Consider the following 25292-nt stretch of genomic DNA (forward strand, 5'->3'; position numbering starts at 1 on the left):
TGGAATGGTTCACTTGGAGCACTAGTTAGCTGTTGTATTGTAAATGTAAATGCCAGTATGACGGTTCTGTATGATTGCAAGTGTATGAATGACCAATACATTGCAATACATAGAAGCAAGCTTCCTGTCCATCATAACTTCACACAACTTAACACTGACTAAAGGCCAGTAAATCTTACGTTGTCCAACCTAAACGATGTACATGGTCCCCCACCCTCTGATACCACCAATACAGCCGGAGTGTTTCCTGAATTAGTGTCCCTAAGGCGGCAGGAGATACGACACAGCCTGACGATCACGGTAGAAAAATAAATAACTAACCCTTTTATAATGTGACAATGCTGTGGTAAAGGAAAACTCATGATTTAGGTTAAAATAAGTTCGTCATTAAGGTTAGTCGTGGTTACAGTAATAAACACATGGTTGCAGTTATAGAACGGTCGTGTTCAGGGTTAAAAGAAACAACGGTTGTGTCTGAAATCACTCACTCACTCACTCACTCACTCACTCACTCACTCACTCCTCCCTCCTCTCTAGCCAGGGAGTCCTCTGCAGAGGCCTGTACAGTGAGCTCATCTGTAAAGTGAAAAAACTCTTTCAGACACTACTCGGGTCATTTTCTCTGCACCATCTTTCAGTGCGAGCGCAATGCATGATGGTATATATTGCTGGGTTAGTGACCATCGGTTGTACACTACTTGCATTGTGGGATACTATGATCCCACTATATAGGGTATAATATTTTTCACTATACATTCGGACAACACTACAAAATGAGAAACTCCCTATATAGTGGACTGTTTTTGGACACATCAGTTTGAAACAGGAAGCAAACAGGCGATGTGTTAAAGTCCAGTGTCGTGTCATCCTATGAGACAGTCCCCTGCTGATGGGTTCTTACTTTGTCCTCTTCTGTAAAAGCTCTAGGTAAGTGTGAAAGCGGCCAAGTGAAGACTGTAAACGATGAATTTAAATGAGGTAAACTTGCAGCGATGTTCTCCCACCATGGCCTGAAGCAGAACTCTACGACGGCCATGACGCGTTCAGGGTCACCAGGTTTTCTCTGTGAATCTGTGTATCCAAGAGAGAGGATAAAAAAAAAAAAGTTTTCAGTGAAATAACAGGTTTCAGTTTGTAAAAATGCCTGTCCAGCTCCTCAGCACGGCTGAGCAGTTGTGTGGGGGTTTGAACTGTGGGTGTATTTACCGGTATCCAGCTACATTAGCCTCAGTAAAACGCAGTGTGCAGAGCCCCGCAGGCCCACAGCCGCAGCGTCGGTGGCTGACTGGTTGGATGTGATTGAAGGTTGAAGGCCGGGGCTCCGGGGAGGGCGCTAGTGCTCATACTGCCATGCTTAACAAGCAGCGCCAACTCCTTCCTCATGCTCTTGGCTCTTACATTGAACTCTTTGATTTTCCAATTCATTATTTTCTCTGCATACGGCCTCCTGTTGGTGAGTCTGGATCTTACCACACAGCTACAGCTACAGCGCTTGACTTATCCGGGTGACTGTGGAGGAGGAAATCCAGTGGGGTCCAGGAACCCACTAACACTGAGTTATGAGGTCATCAGCAGCAACCTCCGCCTCCTGATCCCTCCACACTGAGTATACGATTTAACTTTATACTGAGAAGCTGCTCTGGGTTTTACTCTTCTTCTCTGCTTTGAGCTGTCTTTGTATTGAAAATCATTCAAGTGCATCATTTCTACACCAAGCATCCCACATATTGGACATGCTCTCTGCTCGCTGCCTCCTCTGTTGAAAGTAATTCACCAGCACTCACACACGGGAAGAGTCCGGACTTTATTCAGAGTGTTTCAGCACTGGGACGTCGTCAGGGTGTTTTACAGAGAGGGTAAAAACCATCCTGTCAATGCAGGAGCCAAACTGATACTGGAACAATATGGATATTTGAGATTTTTTTTCCCTTGATAAGGATGTCTTAAATGAATTGAATGTGTGGTCACTAACACAAACACAGTTTCTCTTTTCTGTCTACATGTTTATTTGGTAGTTGCTCACACATCCAGCTGCAGTTTTTTTGTTGGTTACTAAATATTTGTGACTCAGATTTACAAATGAAAAATAAACTTGTCAGTGCTCTCTAGTGTCCAAATTTTGTAAATGACCTCAAACTGAAATCTAGCACTGACATACACAACAATACAGGTATATTTGGGATTAAGATAAATCTGCTGACCTTCCCTTCTTACGGTCACCAATGACACCACAGCATTGCTGTGTACTATGGCCTAAGCTAATTTGCAATGTCATCAATAGATGAGCCTTTAAAATACAAAACAGCTGAAGACACGAACAATACACAAAACACACAACAGTCCTATGATATGTTATGTACCATTTAAACCTCTTTATATTTTTGAATTCTGACTGTGATGCATTGAAATGTATTTTTCTTGTCCACATTTGCACTTTTGGTTTTTTATCTTTGAGGCAGTAGAAATGCTTGTATCAGCCTTGTTTGAGGCAGAGTAGAGATATGATTAATAATGCTGCCAACAGTCATGCTGATCTTTTGTTTTTTTCTCCTGCTTGTGCCTCCAATGATGTTGTCAGTAAATATTCTTTCTTAAGGCCACAATGACTTTTGCCTGCAGACCAAAGCCTCTGAAATTCGTGATTTCTCATTTAAGGCACTAACTTTTCCAGCATAATGAACTTGTGCTCAGTTCATCCATCTTTCAGATTCAGCTCAGCCAGTCACCAGGTTATATTTAGATAGCTCTTAGTAGTGGTGGTATGCTTTCAGTGAGTGGTTTATGGACATATGTTTTTCATGTGGACTCTGAACTTAGCTGCAGAGAGCGGCGCTCTCCTGACTGTTAACAGGACCGCCGCCCTCTCCAGACCCCTGTCTCATCCAGCTGCCTGATCTCAAGAAAACTAAACACACTCACAGTCTCTCATGTAGCATTAAGTGTTTGAAAGACAGATACAGATGCAGCTGGAAAAACTTGATTCATGCCACTTGGGAGATAAACAAAAACAAAACAAATCTGCAGGTTGTCACAAACAGACCCAGTGCAAATGGAGAGGAGTGGAATCTACTCAAGCACAGAATTATCTCAATCAGCTTTACAACAACAAATCTCTGGGAAGATATAAAACGCTGCTCTGATCCTGTATGTGTTTATGTGTGTGGCAGTAAAAACTACTTAACATTTCTACCAAAGATCCTCTTGTAAGCTCTTCTTACCTTATTTAGGCTTTTATTTTGAAGGTGAAAAGTGTGCATGTCTGTCTGTTTGTGTTTGTGTGTGACAGGAGAAACTGCCTAAGCTTTATACACCAGAGCCTCCAGTCAGCACCTCTTACCTGGTTGAGACTCTTATTTTGAAGGTTACACAGAATTTACAGTGCCCTCAAAATCTCAAAATTTGGTACAGCGAATTTGTTTTAATCACATAAAGGTGCATCTTTAAATAAATAATTTAAGACAAACATCATTTTCATTTAGTTTGAGGGGCTCTTGGTGGTTGAAGGTCCTAAACTGCCTCCTAATTGACTTCACACAGTTCTGCCTTGAAACGTGACACACCTGAGCACAAGTGATTTACCTTGGTTATTAACAAACAGCTGGGAGACGTTGGAACACGAGACGCTGACCACCTGTCCCACCTCTGCACGGAACCAGCAACCAATGTCGTCCCAAAATGTCGGACAACCTGGGACAAGAAGACAACATTTATCACTCATTAGAGTGAAAGACAGAACCTGATCAGATATAGAAACTAATTAATGAAATATAGTCTGACACGTTTTGTCTGTGCAGAACATATGAGCACATATCTCACTTTAAGAGAAAGCAAGAAGGTCATATGGAGTCATTATAAAGCAATTTATGAACTAAACAGGTGTCACAGCAGAGCGTCAGTAAATGCAAGTGATAATGAAATTTACTTGACAATTATGGCACCTTTTAAGACACTGTTATAGAGGCACATCAAGACTACACTTTGTCATTAAATCAAGAAATAAAATGTCAGCTGGAACAAATGGAAAAATAAGTACAGTAGCGTGGAGAAAATATGCAATTAGTAGAAAAAAGAAAAGGAAAAATCAGGTATTTAAGATGAACAATAACAAAGAACAGGAGCAGCACAACAAAAGTCAACATTAATGAAAGGCTTGAGTGTTGAAAAGAAGTGATTGAAATGATGCTGAATGTCGAGTACGAGCGTCTTGTCCAGGCGGCAACCTCCAACAACACTGAAGTGCGAAAAACTGCAGTTCCTCCAATGACCACTAGAGTCTGGCTCCAACATTGAGTCAGTCCCCATAGACTCCCATGTTAAAATGTCCAACTTTACAGCAGAAATAAACATTTTTTTTTTACAGCCTGGTACAAAAACTGTTTTGGTCTCCATCGCTAATTTCTGACTGGGAGCACACCGATCCGGATCTACTGCAGGTAAAAACACTTACTATGTATAAGCACCTCACACAACCCAACATCAAATAACCCAAACTATAACTTTAATGAGCTAAAAAAAATCCCCAAAAATCTGCCATTGCATTGAGGCTATTTCAACTTGTCGTCAATAGAAATCTACTTTTTTAAAAACATTGTAGAGATGAGTTTCTAGCAGGTTGCTGCATTAGAATCAAGGAAAAATAAACGGATTTTCATTAAACACGGGTTGAAATAATCTCGTTGCACTGGTAGATTTTCTATAATACAAACAGTACTTGCTAATGTTAACCTCACTGGAAATGACTGTCAGTGCAGAAAGTTATTTTGTCTTCTGATGTAATTTTTCAAGGGGTTTCCCCAAGTCTGGAAGAGAGAGAAGGGGCGTTTGATTTGGTGATGTCCTAAGCCCTCCTCTCTGCCCACGCTCTGCCTCTGCCGTTCCCCTCACATGGCCGACAATCTCTCCCTGCAGCCTCCGTCGCCCCGAATGAGGGAGCTGCGGAGGATAAGGGGGGTGGGTGTCTATGTGTGTGTGTGTGTGTGTGTGTGTGTGTGTGGGAAGGGGGGCAGTAATGAGGAGTCTCTCGTCTCCCTCTGCCACGACAACGCCTCGTACATCAAAGCTGCTCGGCCCTGTGTCAATTAAAACAGCAGCTCGCGGAGACACACCACCACTCATTCATAATAAAACACAGCTTTTGGCGACTGCTGGAGGTTCTCCTGCCAAAGCCGAGATGAGGCAAACATCTCGCTGGATAAATGTGACGTTGAACTCTCATTTTCCATTTTTTTTTATTTATTTTCTTTTGCTTTGCATCAGGGTTATTGTTTGTTCACCAAGCTGCAGATAACATTGTCATGTGCAGCATCAGTTGAGAGCAGCATATTATTGTAACTGTCCTAATGGCTTTCCAGGTAATGAAAAGCCACTCTGTGTGTATTCAAAGGGCACGATGCTTTTGTTTGAGTCCCAGTGTGTGAAAAGAAGCATCGGCTGCTAATTAAAGCAAAGCTCGTGACATCAGACATCCATCAGGTATTAATGGTTGCACCTTTTTGTCCAGTTAACAGTCAGTATCCTGAGCACAAGGCTCCTCTCCAGGGTCTCAGTTAGCGGTCCGTGTGACCAACTGTTATGTAATGTTCTTCAACGGCACCGTTATGCTCACACATGCACAAGCATCTCATTAATACATTAATGCACACCTTTGCACATTCCCACAGAACTGCTCCAAAGGCAAACAAAGCAAACAGAGTAATCAGAGCAACCAGAGCAACCAGAGCAACCAGAGCAACCAGAGCAGGCCCCAAATGAACCGACAGTCTTACGTTTCTTTACGTTCCTCTGATGAGTTTGTGTCATAATTTATGTTTTTAAAGATGCACATTTGTAAGACGCCCAGATATTGTTTTTTAATCACCACAATAAGGAAATATTGTTAATCAATATACATGAAAAATTGATTTGATTTCCCTCAATATCCATGCATATAATTCATCTTTTTGATAGTTTACGAAAGAAAAGAAAAACAATGGGATATTCTATAGGAGACGAGACAGGGTTGCAAAAAAGCTCTGCATTTCAAGAGGACACAGACACCATGTCTGTCTCCTAGACTTTATATTTATTGACAACTACCTTGCAAAAGCAAATATGTTTTTTAAAAACATAATAATTCTGTTAACAAAAACATAGATAATGCACGTATCAGTAAAGCGTTCACTGATAACGTATTCAGTTTGTTTTTCTACAAGATCAACTCACTCACTCTGATACAATATCCAGCTGTTAATGTTCTTTGTTGTGACTTTTAACTGAAACCACAATCTTTCCCTAACCTGAACACAACTGCCTTTCATCACAATGTAAAAATGATTTAACAATACAGACACATACGTTTTGGGAGACTGAAACCCTGCCTCCCCTACCCTGCTTGTAAATGACTGGTATTTGAAGCAGCATTGCTAAGAGAAGCACATTGTCCTCTGAGATTTACGTGACCTATGGTAAATATTATGAGGTAACCTTTGTTACTTTTGAGGGGCAGACATAATCTGAGAAGGTGCCTTAGATTCACCAAACGTCTAAACGTATGTCTTGTGTGTCCTCTCCGTATCTCAGCATTTTGTTCCTGCTCCGGCTACAACTCTACCTCTCTCACTTCACTATCCGGTGTTTTCATGGTTCAAATAAAGCATTTGTCTTCTGTTTGTCATGGACACCGCTGCAGCTGCTGTGATATTGCTCCAAGTATTACAGGAGAAGAGGCTCCACTGGGATGTGCTGTACTACAGTATCTGCCCTTTAATAAACAATGTTATGTGATAAAGGAGAAACGGAGAAGACAAGGAGCGAGAAGTGACAGAGGGGAGATGTTCAAGCGGACAAAGAGCTCGACCCGACATTCAGGATGGCGTTTGTGTAGTTGAACTGATGGATCATGGAAACATAAAGTTTTTTTTTTTATATTCTGTTTAGACAGAGCGGACATCTCTACTCCCTGGATCTCTCACCTAATCTCCCTCCTGGTCCTCTTACAAAACTCAAACTCAGTGTGGTACCATTTCCCACTCCCACCTGACACAGATGATCCAAGCAAAACTGGATGTTAAATCTTGATTCAATGAAGTGAAACAGCTACAGAAGATTTAATAAGCAGATTGTCTGCAGCCAAGAGAGAGAGTGGAGAAAAAAAGGCGAAAAATGAAGTGTGAAGTTGTATGTGTACGCCAGTGGTTTCCGAATCCAAGTCAGAGTCACATGTGGGCCAAGTTGCCCTCTATCCAGGGCCTCCACATCGACACTTTCAGAAACTGTCCTTTCGTGAGCAACTGAACTGATGTTTGATGCAGGGGACGGGCGTCTCTTGACAAATTGAGAACGGCAACTTCTTTGCAAATGGGACAAAGTGGCAGCCACCACCTTTCCGTGAGGTTTAGATAGAGGCATGTTGGTTTCAGGTGCTGTTGTGCAGTTAGACCAGTGTGCTTTATGTTGAGCAGTGAAGGTGTCGCCACATTATTGTGGAAAAACAGCTTTTGTGTGTGCTTTCTCCATTATTGTGCATGCGACAGCTCAATGTGTCTGTAAGTAAATGGTAAATACCCCAGTCATGATTTATTTAAGCTTTTACATCTGTTAAAAAAGGCTGGTTGCTAACAAGTGTCTAAATGAGACTTCAGAGGTTGTCAGGGACGCTAAACACGAAAACTGATCTACTCGCCCGCCCACCTTTACAGCCTCGTTGTCGCTTTTGTAAACTATTACCAACCTTGTAAGAGGAAAGGCTTTAGTAGAAGAGGTCAGACCTAAATCAAACTACAAGTTGAAATGTAGTGGTGGTTGAAGTCATGTGACCGTGGTGGAGTTTATAGCCTAGAATCATCTTTTTACTTCTGGTGAAAGTAAAAATCATAAAGTGGTGTTCATTAGTGAAGATTATCCTGCTGAACAAAACATGTCAGTATCGTAAACTTTTGTTTGTCAAAGTTTATTTTCTGTTTATTTTCTACAATAATCCAAAAACCATTCTAAAAATCCCATTGGCATCTGGGTTGGCCTACAAAAACCAATCATCCCTGCAGCACTCTATAAACTCTAAACATGTCGAGGTTGGATCTGGTCCCCAGTCGTATCCACTCTCACCAGTGAGTAAATAAAGTGCCTTTAAATTACACATTAATTCAATTAAAATGTATGAATACATTTTCTAGGGTTGCAAATGATGATTGAAGATAATTAACTGATCAAATATTTTGATTATAATCTTTAAAAAAAATATCTTAAAAAGTTAAACACGCCGTATATAATTTCCGATTCGTCTTCAGATATCTTGTTTTATCTGAGAGTCTGAAATCCCAAGATTTTCAAAAACTGGAGACTCCAATTTATGATTTTTAACAATTCATCCGTTATTAACAACACAGTTAATACATTCAGTGTTCACACATCGATAGACCAGTCATTTCTGCATTAAGATTTAGTCTGTTGCTTTTCCCCTCTGGTATTTAGTCTTTGTAATTAGTTATGAAAATGACAATTGTGAGTGAGCAACGGGATACAGCGAGGGCAGGACAGCTATAGTGTGAAATGATCTGAGGAAATGTCAACAATGGAGCGTGAAGGCAAATCAGGAAGGCACTGATGCGCACACACACCCACCGTGGGTCTAATTACAAGCATCCTTTTAAAATGGACAAGACCGTTAACCCTCTCTGTCTGTTTACTCCTGCATTACATCCTCACCTCCCCTCTATCCCTGACTCCCTGTATCCATGTTTCCTGTTCGGCTGGAGGTGTGAAAGGTAATTAGCCCACAGTAGACAAGACATCTGCCCAGCCTCCCTCCCGACTGGACACTTGATTAGGCCGTTCAAGATATAGAGAAAAGGGCACAAAGTTAAAAGGGGAGAGTGCGTTTTTCCTCGTCACCTGCTGATGCTGTATACCCGTCAACAGCCAAATATAACCACTGCAATTTCCTCCCTCGTCCATTAGTAGCCTTTACCTCTTGTGCAATCTTTTGTGACATTGCTAATGAGAAGCCTCATAATTTTCCAATCACTATTTCATGAGCCGCAGCGTCCTTTACCTCCGCTCATCATCCCACCCATCTGTTTGTTCCCTCATGTGGCCACATCTGACGGGCACTCGTGATGCATCGTGATGAATTTGTGTGAAACTAACTAACCTAAACACACCTGGTTGACCTGAAGTAAACAGGCACTAACAACAAAGTGAGCTCAGCTAGTAAAAGTAGGAGCAGTCATGTGATGAAATTGTCCCTCTAAATTAAAGATAATAATTAATAAAAAATTATTGAGGAAAAAAGTTGGGAAATTTGAAAATTGGGATTTTCATGCTTTTATACAACAGGTGAAAAAGCAAAAATGTTGTTTTATGAGCAAAAGCACAGATTCACTCATTCAAATAAATACATTGTGCTAATTAGTGAGCACAAATGAAGGTCAAGTTCATCGTGTAGTTTTAACCGATGCGATCATTAGCTATGTTAGCCAAAATGCTATCCTCCATTAAAAGTCTTCTCCTACCCACTTATTTTTTTTTTTAAATCAGTGTTAAGATGAATATCATCAAGATGGACATGGTTAAATACAAGTTCTTTGTGAGAAGCATGGATGTATTATAAGACCTGGATACCGGATCTAAATATGGCGCCCGTTCACTTCTGTAGAAATTGCTCGCCTGGCACATACACTGACAAAGTTTCTGGCTTACTGGTGGTTACTTCCACGTTATGCGTTATACGGCCGACTGAATATGCGCAGTAGTGTCACTCCCAGCATGCCTCTGGGCTTATGAGAACAAGCAAACGGCGTTCTGGATCTGGCACTACGCGTTTATAAATGCTATGCTATAAATGCTATGCTATCGGACTTCATGGAGGAGTAACAAGACTTCTACAGGACTTGCTCAGGGCTTGAATTCATCAGTTTATATAAATGACAACAGCAACAAACAATGAAGATAATGTTCTGAAGAGTAAGACGGTGTTAAACCTATGATCGTTGATATCAAGGATAATTCCTGTTGACAGTTAATTGTGATGTTAAAGGGAAAACAAGTCATTCAGTTAAAAGCTTTAGAGCTTAAATCACTTTGGATTAAAAATCACAATAAATCATAATTGGACAAAAATATTTAGTTTGACCTGTTTTTGATGATTTTCAATAAGAAATTGATGCTGCATGTGACAGACATTATACAACTTGTCAGATAAGATTATCACGAGGGCTTTACTTTCTTACCTTTTTATATTGAAGCGTATTTAAATAGCACGTCCTCTACGTATTCTTATAGGCCTACCACTTATTTATAGTGGAGCATATCAAATAAAACGTGTTGATTTTGGTGATTTTTTACACTGAGATTTTTCCATGATGATTTGTTTTTCATCGTCTCTACCACTTTGATCCACCAAAGCCTATTAATTGTTACTCGTATTTAAATGTATTAATTATGTCACTGTTCTTTCATATTGTATATGTAAAATTAGTGTCAGGCTACATGTTGTGATGAAATAGTTTAATACAATACAATATTTCCACAACACTGCAGAATTTCAGTGTCCACAAATGTAGCTGTCACACAACCCAGGTATTTTCATTAAGTACATCGCTGTCCCAGATATTTGATTTGAAAAAGATCAAATAAATCATAAGGATTATTTTTAAAGATTTAATTTAAATGAATGAATGCCATTGAACATTTAGCATACTGTATACTGAACACACAATGACGATGTGGGGAGTAAGAGAGACGACGATGAAGACGTCCCGGACGGTTCTTCCCCTCTGTCTCTGTGTTAATTGCTCATTTATCTCTTGATATATATCAAAAGATTATTATTCAAGTATTTTTACATCAAAATCCATTCATTTTCTCTTTCTGTAAAACAGTTTCAAATGTTTCATGACTCATCCTGCACTCAAGGGTGTTTGCAAATTTTGTGTCCAATTAAAATTATTTTCTTAAAATTTTACATCCCTCCCCCAAACTATAAATCCCACCATTCACTGTCATGACATTTTTAGAAGCTGTTCTAAAAAAAAAATCAATCGCATAAAATCTAAAATGCTTTAAGTCATCAGCTTAAACAAGCCTGTTTAACACTTTCTCATGGTGGTCGTGTTGACTGTCAAACACAGGTGGAAGCAATAACATTAATCATGGCTTCATTCTTGTCAGCTGTGTTACTGCAGGGATGTGGTATTGTGCATTCTGGTTCACTGGCACAAGCAGAAAAGAGAGTCGTAATTAATTCTATCATCTACACTTGTGTTTCTCCTGCAAGAACAAGTCAAATGTTTGGCGTTAAAAAGGCTTATTTCTGTCAAACAACTCTGATGCTTTATGAGATTTTCTGATGTTGAATGAAATTTCAGGCCTTTTAACATTTAGTGCTGAAAAGTAGCTGAGTAGAAGTAAAGTTTGTTCCAAATATGTACAAAATATACTGTTACATTACATGATGCAGTTGCTTCACTCCTCAACTTCCTTCTGCTCTCATCTGTATTCCCCACAACACTTTGGTCAAAGACATAAAGACCTGACCCACATGGCCCTGACACTTTTCCTCAGGACAGCTGTGGCTAAATATTCATGAGTATTAAAGCCTTTTTTTGGTCCAGTTTATGTTGGCCCGCTGTGGTTTGGAATGTATTATGCCCATTATTTGATTTTTACTTTTTGACTTTAGTCATTGTAACTCACTTTTCATCAAATTTTAACCTACCTACCATATCTAACTCCAAAAGTGGCAAGACAATGGAAATACAATGGAAACAGACTTTAGTATAAACTATGCTGCACATGAAGCACATGACTTAAATGTCCACTGAACAGACAAAAAATAGTGACAGATGAAAACATCAGATCAAAAGGAGAGCTTCCACAAACTTGAAACAATCATATTTCCATCATGTTTTATACATCATTTTTGTTTGAGGTTTGATGCTCTTTTGATTACGTCTTCTCAGCTGTTTATGTCAACAGACAAACTCCTAATATTCACATAACTATAGGGGATGGAAACATAATAATTAACATTTTCTTTTGATGATTTCCTTGAAATTCTGTAAAAATTTACATTTTGATTGAAGCCTACTGTGGAGCATGATTTATATTTCTTCAATGATGCATACATCTCCGCTGCTCTATGCATAGAAGTGTGTTATGGTTATCTGTAAGGAGATGAGGCACACACTAAACAATTCATAAGTATAAAACAAAACAGAAAATAAAAATTTCTCATGTGTATGTTAACCTACATGCAGACAGTACTGGTGACTGTCCAAAGGTCACTAGATGAAAGTCACTAGATTTGTCGCTAGGTGCTTTTTTTGAGAAAAAGTCTCTAAACCTAGCGACAAACGTGCTAAGTTGGCAATTGCAGGCTGTGAACGCCCCCTAATAGAAACTGTTTGTGCCAATTCACTTTGAAAGTGCAACAGCCAATGGGGAAACTCCAACACTCGGCAGACCAGTGGTTTAACTTAATCACTCAACTCTATCACTCACTCAGTCATGGACATCTGTGTTTATAGGGCTTTTGCGGTCCAGCCGAAAATTACAAGCATGGCAGTATGGGTACTAATGTCATCGTCATGGGGTTTCATCCAGTTCTCTCTTCTAAAGTAATTGTTTCAACTTTATAGCTGTAATCTTTGCTGTCTAAAAACATGTAGGGCATTCAATCGTCTGTGTTGTGCTGAATTAACTGTGACCCCCTGACGCTTAAGCCTGCAAACATCTAGGGCTTATGGGAAATGGAAAAACGAAATATTGCAAAAACAATATTAGATTGTTTTTTCAAATAACTATTGTCCTTATCTGGACATATGAGGCTAGTCACACTACATACTGTGGAGAAAGGCTCTGTTCCATGGCTGGATTCATAGTTATTAGTGTAGTTAGGGATGTCACCTGGATTTTGAAAGGTTTTCTTACAGAAGTTCTAGTTTCAGCTCTCTATGGCATTGTTGATTTAACATAACCCTAAAATTAATATTCATGTGTGTGTTGGGGATTAGCAGCAGAGAGGTCCCTCAAAGAGCAGAGCCTTTCTCCGCCAAATCTATACAAATAAAGTTTGATTGACTGATTGAATGCTTGTTGGACTGGCTGAGGCCACTGGGGAGACCATACAGGACCCTTCAGCTGGGACTGTGTTTCCCGTTGTTCAGTTATGTGACAGCCTCCTGGAGAAGTGAGGCGGCGCCTCAGTCTACTTCAGTCAGTGTTCAGTCCGGACTTGAAGCGACTCATACCTGATGCTTTGAATACTAATTGTCACGTCTTTGCTTCAGTTGATCACAGGATAGGGTGACAAATGATGCAATTAATTCTGAGCGAAACCAGCTGTGGCGAGCGCAAGCAAGTCCCACTAGTGAGCAGACGACTACCTCGCCGAGTGTGTAGCTTTCATAACAACCCTTTTCAGAGCCGAGAGAACGAGTGAGGAGAGAGCAGAGCTTATCCGCCTGGAATGACCCTGTCGCTTAAAACACTTCAAAACCAAGAGAATTCATACGCCAGGTGTAATCAACATGCTTTCAGACTGCATCTCAGATGGAAAATAAAGCTCCTGAAGGACAAGCTGTTCCTGTGGCTCAGACTTTCTGAGCCATTGAAGGGAGGATAATGGATGAATCTCCTCTGATTCAGTTGGCTCACCTTGTACCAGAGCTACAGAGATGAAACAGGGCCAGGCTGACCAATCAGTCCCTTTAATCCAGACATCTCCTCACCTGATTAGTTCCCTTGATTGTTTTGGCTGCTCTGCCAAGTAAGGGACGATAATTTGATAACAGGAAGCACATGTGCTCACCGTGCTTTTGATTATGGAGCAGCAGTCGTCAGATACAGGAAGGCGATCAGCAGGTTTACATTCAGGCTTGGTTCCATCTCATAGTTTGAGATGGTGTTTTAATAATGATGCATTGATATGTTGCGTGGTGTAAGACGTTTACAAAACTGACCCCGCATGCAAGCACACACCAAAACACCTACATTATTTACATAGCATATTCTCATGCACAAGTGTTGTTTACTAGTGAGTAAAATTACCCAAGATAAAGCAGATGTTACGAAATGCTGACATGCCAGTGTTGTTTATCACCCTCATTTTATTGTTTCGTGTTACTGCCGTCATTATTATTTACAATTGACTAACTTCTCAAAACTAATTGTTTTTGATTTAAACGTATTCCCATTAAAGAATGCACAGATTTTTAAAAAATTAGATTGGTCGAAGCTGATTTTTATAAAGATCTTTTTACTCTTAACAAGAAACTCATTTAAGATACAAATGTTATCGTGCACTGGAGTCTGTAAAAGTAATTTAAAAAGACCGTGGCAGACTGCAGAATACGAATGGTTCCTTTTTAAATCACATTTTCAGAGTCTTTGTGTTGATATGATTTCCACACTTACCGACAGTACATAGTGTTTCTACAGCTTTTTTTTTTCTATTCTAGTTATATGATTATATTCTCCACATTTCTCCTTGATGAATATCACTTTTTACTGACACTTTAACCAAAGTTTGCTGCTCACGTCTTCATCTAATTTCATAGTAAGACGCAAAGCAGTCCAGACGTCCCTCTCCCCAGGAACCTTTTCCAGCTCTTCCTGGAGGATACCGAGGCGTTCCCAGGCCGGATGAGATATATAATCTCTCCAGTGTGTTCTGGGTCTACCTTGAGGCCTCCTACCAGTTGTTCGTGCCTGGAAGACCTCCAATGGAAGACACCCAGGAGGGATCTTAGTCAGATCAACTGGTTCCTTTAGAGGTGAAGGAGCAACGAGCCAGAGTTCCTTACCCTATCTCTACAGCAGAGCCCAGCCGACTCACTCATTCTTTCGGTCATTACCCAGAGCTCATGGCCACAGGTGAGGGTCAGAAAGAAGATCGACTGGTAAATCGAGAGCTTTTCCTTCTGGCTCAGCTCCATCTTCGCCACAACGGTCCAGCGCAAACGCTTGTTTTACTGCTGACGCTGCGCCAATCCACATTTCGATGTGCTGCTCCATCCTACCCTCCCTCGTGAACAAGAAAATGGATGGATGGACATCATTCATGGTTCTCTTAGGTTTCAGAATTGGGCAGCAAATAGCTGTATCTTCTGTCATTAGATTACCTTTTAATGGAGTTTTGAGAGTTGTTTTTTTCTTCTCATGGATGAGGTAGAAAGTGGTATGATTCTCTGTGGACTCAGACTGCCAGTGGCTGTAACCCAGAGGTTGGCGGTGGTTCTCCTTTAATGAGGAACCTGCATACAGTGATTAGTTCCCTGGTCGTGGGAGCTCACTGACTTTTTCAACTCCTGACATTTGCCATTGAGGCTCCAGCGCTTTTCACTCCTCTGAACACCCTCTGAAGAAGGTGAAGAGGAGGAGGATGGGAGAAAGTGATCCCTCAGCCTATAATTAAGTGAAATATATGGATCTACTAATCTGAGCTACATTTATTAAAAAGAGATAAAAACTGATTTCAACAGTATCTCCTGAATACAGTCAAACTATATTTGTTCAGTCGCTCTCCCTTCAAGGTCAAACCTGAGAACATGTCAAACTGTCCTGGATGTCTGTAATTTAACAGCCTGACATGGCTGGAGTCCACACAGGAGTGCTCCTGATGGCCCCCAAATGAAGGTGCTGCCTAAGAAAGAGTGCTCTTAACTCTAAACTGGACCATTTTCCCAAGAGGAAAAGTCAGGACGGAGGAATACTTGACGATACTCGTGATCGACTGTCAGAAAAGAAGACAGCTGACAAAACAATGTTTGGAAACAGGTGAGATGGAGGAGACATGATGCAGAAGAGGGAAGACAAACACGCATTTATTTCACATCAGTATCAGAATATCTGTATCGATGTTTGCCACTTATCTTTCGGAAAAAGAGGAGATGAATATGTTTCAAGTGTGAATTAATTTTTTTAATGGCCCTCGATTTATTAATTAATTAATAATTAATTTGAATAACTCTCATGGTTAAAATAGTTGTAGATACTTGATTAAGGTGAAGTCAAGCAAAAAAGAAAAACAAAACAGCCAAGAATTTAATTTATCTTGATTTGAAATCAGATTTTTGAGGATATAAGTTGTATGAAGAGCTATAGATCCATAATATATAGCTTGTTTAGTTCACATTATTATCATAATTCACATATCACATGAACAAACAACAACAACAAAACCAACAATGTCTTAGTCTGTCTCTAGATACTTTTTGACTTCGCTGCTTTTAAAAAAGGGTTCAGTAAATTCCTAAAACAGCCGGCGACTGCAGCAAACATCACACAAACACAAAGAAATAATGCATTTGCTGGGGACTACTTTCGGCTGTGGATGAATCCACCCAGCTCTCTTTTTGTCTTTCCTTGAGTGTAATGTTTTTTCTTTTCATAAAACATCATTTTAGTCGACCAGATGAAAAGTTTCAGTACAAAGATCTTCAATGATTGTTTATATTGATTATACTTCATTGTGAAAATGAATTTAGTGATATACTATTTCAACAACAGAAAATGACAAAAATAATGGAATAAGATAAATATATTTTAGTAAAAAGTAAAGACACCCTCATTGATTCTGTTCCTTTCCACCTTTGGTTTTATCCACATATTTACAGTTTTATTATCTTTCTTATCTTCCTCTCTCCCTCTTATATCCCGTGACTGGTTTGTCTTTGGGAAGCAGGTCTCATGGTGCATTAGAGTGTTCGCCAAGGAAGTTGTGGATTCAAGTTGCAACTGATTTTTATGTAAAACTTATAAAGAATCTACATAAATCTACTAAAATATATTGACTGTACATTTTGAATTAGTCATCTCATTCACTCAAGTCAAAGTAGATCCAAAATAAGAAATAGAAAGATAAATACACCACACATTCTTGGTTTTGACTCTTGTAAGGACACTGGTTGTGTCTGAAATCACTCACTCACTCACTCCTCCCTCCTCTCTATCCAGGGAGTTCTCTGCAGAGGCCTGAACAGTGAGCTCATCTGTATATTGAAAAAACACTTTTGGACACTACTCGGGTCATTTTCTCTGCACCGTTCTTCTGTCTATCAGTGAGTGCAATGCATGATGGTATATATTGCTTAGTTAGTGACCATCAGTTGTACACTACTTTTCGTGATGCATTGTGGGATACAATGAGCCTGCTGGTTAGGGTATAATATTTCTCACTATACATTCGGACAGCACTACAAAATGGTGTACTCACTATATAGTGGACTATATATGGAGTAGTGAGTGATTTCAGACACACCCACTGTCTTGACTCATTTATTGTCTGAGGGCTAACCCCCTCACTGTAACACATACATGATGAAACCCAACCACCCTCACAAAACCTACCTTATTCATACTTTATTATATCTTGATTCTACCTTAACTCTAAAACCAAGTGGTTAACGTTGTGGGGACCTAACGTTTGTCCCCAAATGGTGGCCAAGTCCCCACAAGGTATGTGCACAAATCTTTGTTACCACAGGACCATTAAAACACAGACTGACCTGCCCTGGTGGAGTGGTTGTTCTCCTCCTGTTTGAGGATCTGGTTGCATTCTTCCTGAGCTTTCATGTGCTGAGCCACCAGGGCGCAGTCTGGGTGGATGGCCTCCGTCTGAGGAACAGAGAGAAAGAGATCAACAACACAGTTCAGCAACACAGCAGCGATGACTCTGCAGGCACATTAAGCACAACTACACTGGGAGTGTCGACACCAATATTCAAGAGCTCATATAGTAAAGAGGCAGATGTCCATGTGTTGTTTGATTATAAAGCAGGTTTAGTTTATATATTAATACTGAGAAAGTATCAAAGCGCTCAGTCCACAGAGACATGCACACAGCCTGTATTCAGAAACTGAGCCTCAAAACCAGCTGTCAGGACTTCTGTAACTTTGTGATGTCACAACAAAGCAGTCACTGTCCTCAGTTATGCCCCAAGCCCCGCCCACCTGGACTCACCATCCAACCTTGCAGGATTTGGTTTCTCTGAGAGTTTACCTGAAATGTTTTTACCTTATTTTTTATTGGATCACTCAGAAAACAGTGAGCCAATCAGAAGAGACTTCTCTCTTCTGATTGGCTCACCGACCTGTTGTTACTAGAGCTCCAGAGAGAAGCCTGAGAGAGGAGATGTAAAACTACATTGAGATTGGTTTTGGTTCTTAAAACCACAAATATATCTTCTTATGGATCAACACTTTAATAAAACACTGGAAACGTGAAATATGGAGTTTTAACACAGAAGTCAGCAGCCATCACTGGATTATTATGCCTGACAGAAATAATGTCAGAGCCAAAAAAATATCTGTATATCTCACTCCAAGAAATGGGAAGTATCGGTAATACTGTAATATAAATCAAATGAAAGAAAAATAACAACAGCGTACTCATGTGAATGTGATATTTCAGTTTTTCCTATTTAATAAATTTGCAAATAAAATTCTGTCTTTGCTTTGTCATTAGGCGAATTGAGTGTTGATTGTTTTAGCAACATAAGAAAAAACGAAAAACAAAAGCCATGTGAAGACCCTGAGGATGTTGGCGGTTCCCCTCCAGCGATGAACCTCTCTACGGTAATGAGCACCACTGTCAGCTGAAACGTGGGAGTTCTCCCTGACATCTACTGACAGGGCTCCTCTGCCTTTCACGCCCTCTGCAGAACATGAAGAACAGTGGGACCCATACAGGCCTAATAATCAACTTATAAAATGAATGAATTCACATATGAAGAAAAAATATAGATTTTAGAAGGACTTCCACCTTGTAGCTAAATTTAATTTGTGCAGTGATGTCGCACAATTGATTTACTATGCTGTCAGGTGAAAAAAGAAATCCCTGTAATTACCTTGAAGGTGTCTAATTGATTTCTCTGGTGGATGTATTTGGTTTGAAATGTGAGAGCTATCACAGGCAGAACGCCCACCTGTTGGACAGATGGAGACGCTGCAGGTGAACGTGAAACTTTGACCCCGTGCTCTCGCAGCGCTGCAGCATCCAGGATTAACACGCTCTCTGCTATTGGACAGAAACACCTCCTGGCCTGTTGCAGGACATTTTACCATACAGTTGTCAAGTTGTTGTTGCTCTCCATATGTCATGTTTTTGTCCAAACATACGCTGATGTACAACTTGTAAACATGTTTTGAACTGTAATCTGAACTGAAATATATTTTCTTTTTCTTTCTTTTTTTTATCAATCTAATGATCTAACTGAACATTTCCCTGTTATCTCTCTGTTGACAACCTAATGAAAGGCATGAAATGTCAAAAAAAATACATTTAAAAAAGAATGATCAAGATTTTTGTGGTTGTTTAAGCAACTCAAAGCTCCAGGTAAATAGGCAAATGTGCAAAAAGTCAGATGTGTTTTTACCGCTTCAACATTTAACCCAAACTACAAGTGTTTCAGAAGCCTAAAACTAACCACAATGAGGAGGCAGCACACAAAGCCAAAGTGTCAAAGTCCTGCACTTTAAACACCCACAGTGTCACAGTTCAGTTATTCATTCTGTGCTTGTCTTTGCCATTTTCTCCAACTTTCTGGTCACCTGATTCCCCCACGTCCTCCTCCTCCTCACCTCCCACATGTCTTCATTTGCACCCTACTATATACACACTGGTCTATTTCCCAGATTGTCTATCGTCCCGTCACAGTTGTGTCTTTCCAGAATTGTTTTTGTCCCTGCCTGTTTGCCTGCCAGTATTTGGCCTCCTGCATGTATTTGGACATTTTGCCTGATTTTACCACCTGCTGACTTCACTCCTCACTGAGCTGTCTCCTGCTCTTGTCTGCGCTATAATGAAGGTGACCGATTTTAACGTTTTTAATCGTGTGTGTCTCAGAGTCGTGCATTTGAGTCCTGTGAACTCTGAGCCGTGACACCTTCACCACCTCCCTACGACTCCCTACGCACCAAATGTATTTGGTAAAACCATTTTGTTGTGTGTGTACAACGTAATTTTAAGATGCATCTGTTCACCTGCTCAAAGGTTACATTCAAATCCACCGCACAGTGTATCAGTGGTTTCCAGCCTTGTGACCCCTTCACACAAAACCTCCCCACTTCCCATTTACATCTGATATTAACATGTGATATGGATACTGGCCTGTGATTGGATAATGATATGATCACTGGCCTTTGCACTGATACCTGGCATTGATAAACCTGTTCAGTGTCTCCATTTTGCTCACATGTGATCAGATCTATCAGTGATCAGATACTGGCGCTGAGTATGGGGTAGTATGTGGGTTTTTAGGTAGGCGGTCTTTGGGTAGGTTTTTTCTGTACGGGCTGATATGTGATCACAATTTGAATTAAACCACCTTGAGATATCTGAGAGCATTTACACTTTGCATTAACATGCATTTTTCCTCATCCATGTTAAGATATCCCAGGGGACTGTTTCACTAAATTTGCTACATGCAAGTTGTAATTTCCAACATGAGATAATATCCTCTCACAAATCTAAACACTCTTCACTCTTGAAAACAAATGCCACACTTGCAAACTGTGTTAGAGCATTCAAGAGCCGTGTAGGACTTACTAATGCCACCATTTATCATCTGCAGTGTAAGCATCACTCACAAGCTGCTTCTGTGAGACTTTCCCCTGACAAAGATGCAGGTAAAATGACAGGATTAAACTAAACAATAAAAACTAAAAGTAAACAAGCAAAATTCTGAGAAAAGTCTGAGAAAAGTGTTGTTTGTGTTTCCAAAACTGGTAATGATCTTGAAACCCTCATTTTGGAGGTTCCAACTCTTAGGTCAGGATCTACTGCCTTATACAGTAAGTGGAGGCCTTCTGATAAATAACCCCATCATCTCATGACAAAACACAGACTAATATATTTGGATGGGGCTGTAAGAGCAACATGAAAGATGACAGAGACACCCAACAGTTCTAAATTAAATACTTTCATTTTCTATTTTAAGGACTATCTGATAAATCCACAGTGTAATCTAAACACATGATATGAGGAGGATTTACTGTGGGAGGGCTAAATGTTTCCACAGTGTATTTAAACAGTGTGGCCCATAAACTCCTTTATCATTAATAGTTTATACCTACAGCAGTGACAAATGAGCCTGTGTAGCTGAAACAGCTCAGTCTGGCAGCTTGATCTGGCGACACAGCCTCACCGTGACAAGACAAGCACAGTCATACCTGCTCTGCAGGTTTATGGAACAAATCTCCTTTATACAAGCAAGATAGCAGGACAACGCCTGGTCTCTGGAAGCCACATAACATGTAATTTTACAGTTTAGTGATGTGCAGAGAATCTGGTGTAGCTCATGATGAGGTGCATAGCCTGGCAAATGTTTTCCTAAACTGCAACAGCAATGGATTATGTTCAGAAGCAGTAATTTTTTTTGTTGAATGAAGCTACATTTATTAACAGCAGAGTGTTGCAAAGCAGTTTTGTTAAGGATAGAGGAAGACGGTGGTTGAGTTTAAAGGTCCCATATTTTCCTCTTCTCCTGTGTTTTATTTGAAGTGTTGATCCATAAGAAGATATATTTGTGGTTTTAAGAACCAAACACCATCTCAGTGTAGTTTTACATCTCCTCTCTCAGGCTTCTCTCTGGAGCTCTAGTAACAACAGGTCGGTGAGCCAATCAGAAGAGAGGAGGCTCTGAGCCTCTCTTCTGATTGGCTGACTGTTTTCTTTGTGATCCAATAAAAATATAGCAGATTTCAGGTAAACACTCAGTGAAACCAAATCCTGCAAGGTTAGATGGTCCAGGTGGGTGGGGCTTGGGGCGTGGCTGAGTAGGTGCCTGCTTTGTTGTGACATCACAAAGTTCCAGAAGTCCTGACGGCTGGTTTTAAGGCTCAGTGTCTGAATACAGGCTGTGTGCATTTCTCTGTGGACTGAGCGCTTTGATACTTTCACAGTATTAATATAGAACCTAGACCTGCTTTATAATCAAACAACACATGGACCTCTACCTTTAACCTTAACCAAGTACTGTCACTGCCTTAACATAACCTTAAAAAAAAATGTATGTGTATATATATATATTTGATTTGCCACATACATAAATTAACAAATCTTAATTATGTTAATATAAAACCAGCTACATATTTGCTGTTGCGGTTTAGTTGTATATAAACGTCAGTTCTAGGAGACAGGGTTGTAACTTCATAGATGCAGAATGATGAGATCAGATTGTGTAAATGTGTGTGTGATGGTTGAAGAGCTCGAGTGCCATTTGAGCGCGCACTTTAATTATTGGAAGTCTCGATCCTAAATGGCAACAGTTTACGTGGCAGCGGTGCCATTTAAATTCAATCACCGTCTTAACCGGGTCATTATCGCAGGGCGCCGGTCGCCCCCGGCCAACGTTTATCCAGCTGCCATCATTTACATTTAAGATTTCATAGTGATACAAAAGGAAAGGTAATCACCTGATCTCTGATGTCATTACAGTTTGTGTGTGCGTGTGTATGTGTGTGTGTGTGTGTGTGTGTGTGTGTGTGTGTGTGTGTGTGTTGGTCCTGTAATAATTTCAATCCACATTGTACCTCCAGGTTGAATTTCTTATAATTTTGCCACTGATGATACACAGGTGTATCAGACCGCTCCTCTGTTAGCTCCTCGGGGTCTGCAGTAATTTTCTGCACAATAACAATAAATGCTAATACAATACATGTGATTTGACTGATTTAAGAGTCTTTGGCCTCACAGCGCACAGGGGACACGTTTGCACTTTGCACAACATGGATAGAAATCTTGAAATCTCTCTGACTACAGACTCTGTAAACCACAACCCTACAAGTCCACATTGTGTTAGATGGGTCTGATAAAGTTTTGGTATTTGTGTCAGACTGTGTGATATCATTCCTACGTCATGTCATATGGTGAATTGAAGCACTAAAATGTGGAGAATTTATTTCAATGAATACACATGGGGACATGTGGTCCTCTCACGTCATCCAGCTGTGCAACTCTCGTGTCTTGAAATTCAGCACAGCAACAAATAAGAATCAGAGTAGAACTGGCTCCTCTGTGTTTTATTTTGAAAAGCTTCAGAGGAAGGGGAGGAAGAGGAGGAGGGGGACAGTGTGAATCTGGTTGTGTCCAGGGAGAGGAGTTTGGGGTTGATATGTTTTTTTTTAGCAGCAGCATTATGTTAGTTTGTTAGTGTGGGTCACTGCCGCTCACACTGGAGGTTTTGGGCCTAAATTTTTGATATAGTCAGAGTTTGAACGGAGCCAGATTCACTCTCTTCCCCTGTGTGACAGTGTGATCTCAGGCCGCTGCTTTTGATTGACCACAAATTATTTTTTTTGCTATGTTGCTCTCAGGATTGCCAACTTTTGTCTGGGACAGTGTGTGTGTTCAGAACGTGTACAAACTAATCTCTATAAACAAATTTTCAAAGTGGACTCGTTACACTGAATAACTATCATCACTGAATGAGTCAGTAGCTTTTAGCTGGGAAGCTCCAGTTACTGGTGACTGAGAGCGCTGGTGTCAGCTCAACTGTGATTCACAGTGTGTTACATCCTTATTAAAAGCGTATTAAAAGACTGCGAATACCACAGAGACGATCATAATCTGATAACTCTGTCGAAAATAATAGGCCGCTGAGTTATTGACCTTATGTGCAGAGCTTGTATAGGCTACTGTTGTACTGAACTGAACCGGTCAGGCTGGATGAATCGTGATGTGTTCACGTACCTCTGTACGTACCTGTGAACAGTGTTATGTCTGCTTAGTTTAGGAATAAAAGGGAACAAACTACAGGGTAAGAGACTACAAATCTTTGACTTGAACTCAACTAAGTTATTCAAATCTGAAAAGTGATTCCGGACCCCCGCTCAAAATCTCACATATGGTTTATAACAATTTAGTTTCTATCGGTTATGAAACATTATACTGAACAAAGTAATTGTTGAGATCTGGGATCGCGGCACCGTCACTACAACAGAGTCCAGTGTGTTAAGAAAACACGAGCAGTCAGATGATGAAACATGTTGTAAATCACTTTATTTGGGGATCAGACTGCAACTGGGCGCTCCTGAAATGTTGCTAATAATCAGAGGAAAATCAGGCAAATGCCCCTTATATTGGCACATTTTGCAATGACAATTATAAACCACCTCAAACCTTCTATAAAGACACTACACACCAAAACCCAAAACCCCTATAAGTGGAGCCCCTGATGAGTCTACCCACATGTTCAAAGACCATCTGTTAATTGTGGTGTGTACCAATAGTCTGCATGTGAGGCGTTTAGGAGACATCTGCATATTGTAATGTCTACTGATAGTCTGCATGTGAGGCAAAATTGAAATGAGTCATTATTTTACTGTTTGCCTTGGTTTTCTCATCCAAATAAGTTTGGCTTAGCTGAGGGTTTGTGAAAAACTAAGGCCAGACCAGAGCTGGATTTCTGAAGCTGATACGTATCAATGGTGTAATTGGGTTAAAAAAAATCTTATTACAATGGCAGGAACAACCTAGGGATCCTTTCATTTGTAACCATGAAAATAAGAACTTGGCGACATTTTCCAGTTGAAAAATAAACTTAGAGTAACTCAAACAAAACTTTGGCATTTCTGCACTGAAATTTCTTGTTACATATACAGTCCAAATACACACTAATACTTTTGTTTCCTTGTGTGGCTAAAACTGCTGCTAAAGCAACATAAAGTCAAAGCTTGAGAGCATCTCCCTAACACCAAATCACTCCTTCCATTTCCGGACACTGGAACTCTTCCTCCTTTTGTTTCCATCAACTGGATTACTGACACTCATTCGCCCCAAAAAAATCAATTGAACAAAACATGGCCTCCACCAGAGCAGGGCACTCACAGGATCCAGAAGAGCTGGAGCGCATTTCCACCATCTTGGCCTCTCTGCTCTGGTTACCTGTGGCCTTTAAAATTGATTTTAAGGTTTTACGGCTTGTTTTTGAGGAGGTCTTGCCTCGGGCTGCAGACAGAGGGCTAGTGGGTCATTTTTGACGTCACGCATCAAAAGCAACTGGGAGCATCTTCTGCTGGAGATCAGAGGAAAAGCCTTTTTGCAAACTCCATCAGCTTTTATTAAGTTTCTACAAGTGTAGTGACATAGATTTACTCAAGTACTGCACGTAACTTGATATTTGAGGTACTTGGACTTGAGTATTTCTTATTTTTATCACTTATACTGCTCCACTATAGCTCCAATTACATTGCAAATTAAGATTTTACATATGATGATCTTATAAATGATGCATTGTTACAGATTATAACTATATATAAGGCAGTAAAAGTAGCTCCACTTCCACCAAGAACAGCAAGATGCTGTTTAGCACAAG

At 40.2% G+C, this 25292-nt stretch overlaps 1 protein-coding gene across 1 annotated transcript in view; it reads right to left on the bottom strand.

Moving 5' to 3' along the window:
- The window catches only part of LOC111227493 (pituitary adenylate cyclase-activating polypeptide type I receptor-like), a 43097-nt gene that overhangs the window by 13802 nt on the left and 4003 nt on the right, over positions 1–25292 (bottom strand). Inside the window, exons 3-4 of the mRNA XM_022753014.1 lie at positions 17484–17592; positions 3580–3687 (exon numbers count right to left, since the gene is read on the bottom strand). Of these exons, the coding sequence (XP_022608735.1) occupies positions 3580–3687; positions 17484–17592 (217 nt within the window). The remainder of the gene's footprint in view (positions 1–3579; positions 3688–17483; positions 17593–25292) is intronic.

This window comes from Seriola dumerili, unplaced genomic scaffold, assembly GCF_002260705.1.
Source record: "Seriola dumerili isolate Sdu_G_001 unplaced genomic scaffold, Sdu_1.0 BDQW01000189.1, whole genome shotgun sequence".
Lineage (NCBI taxonomy): Eukaryota > Metazoa > Chordata > Actinopteri > Carangiformes > Carangidae > Seriola > Seriola dumerili.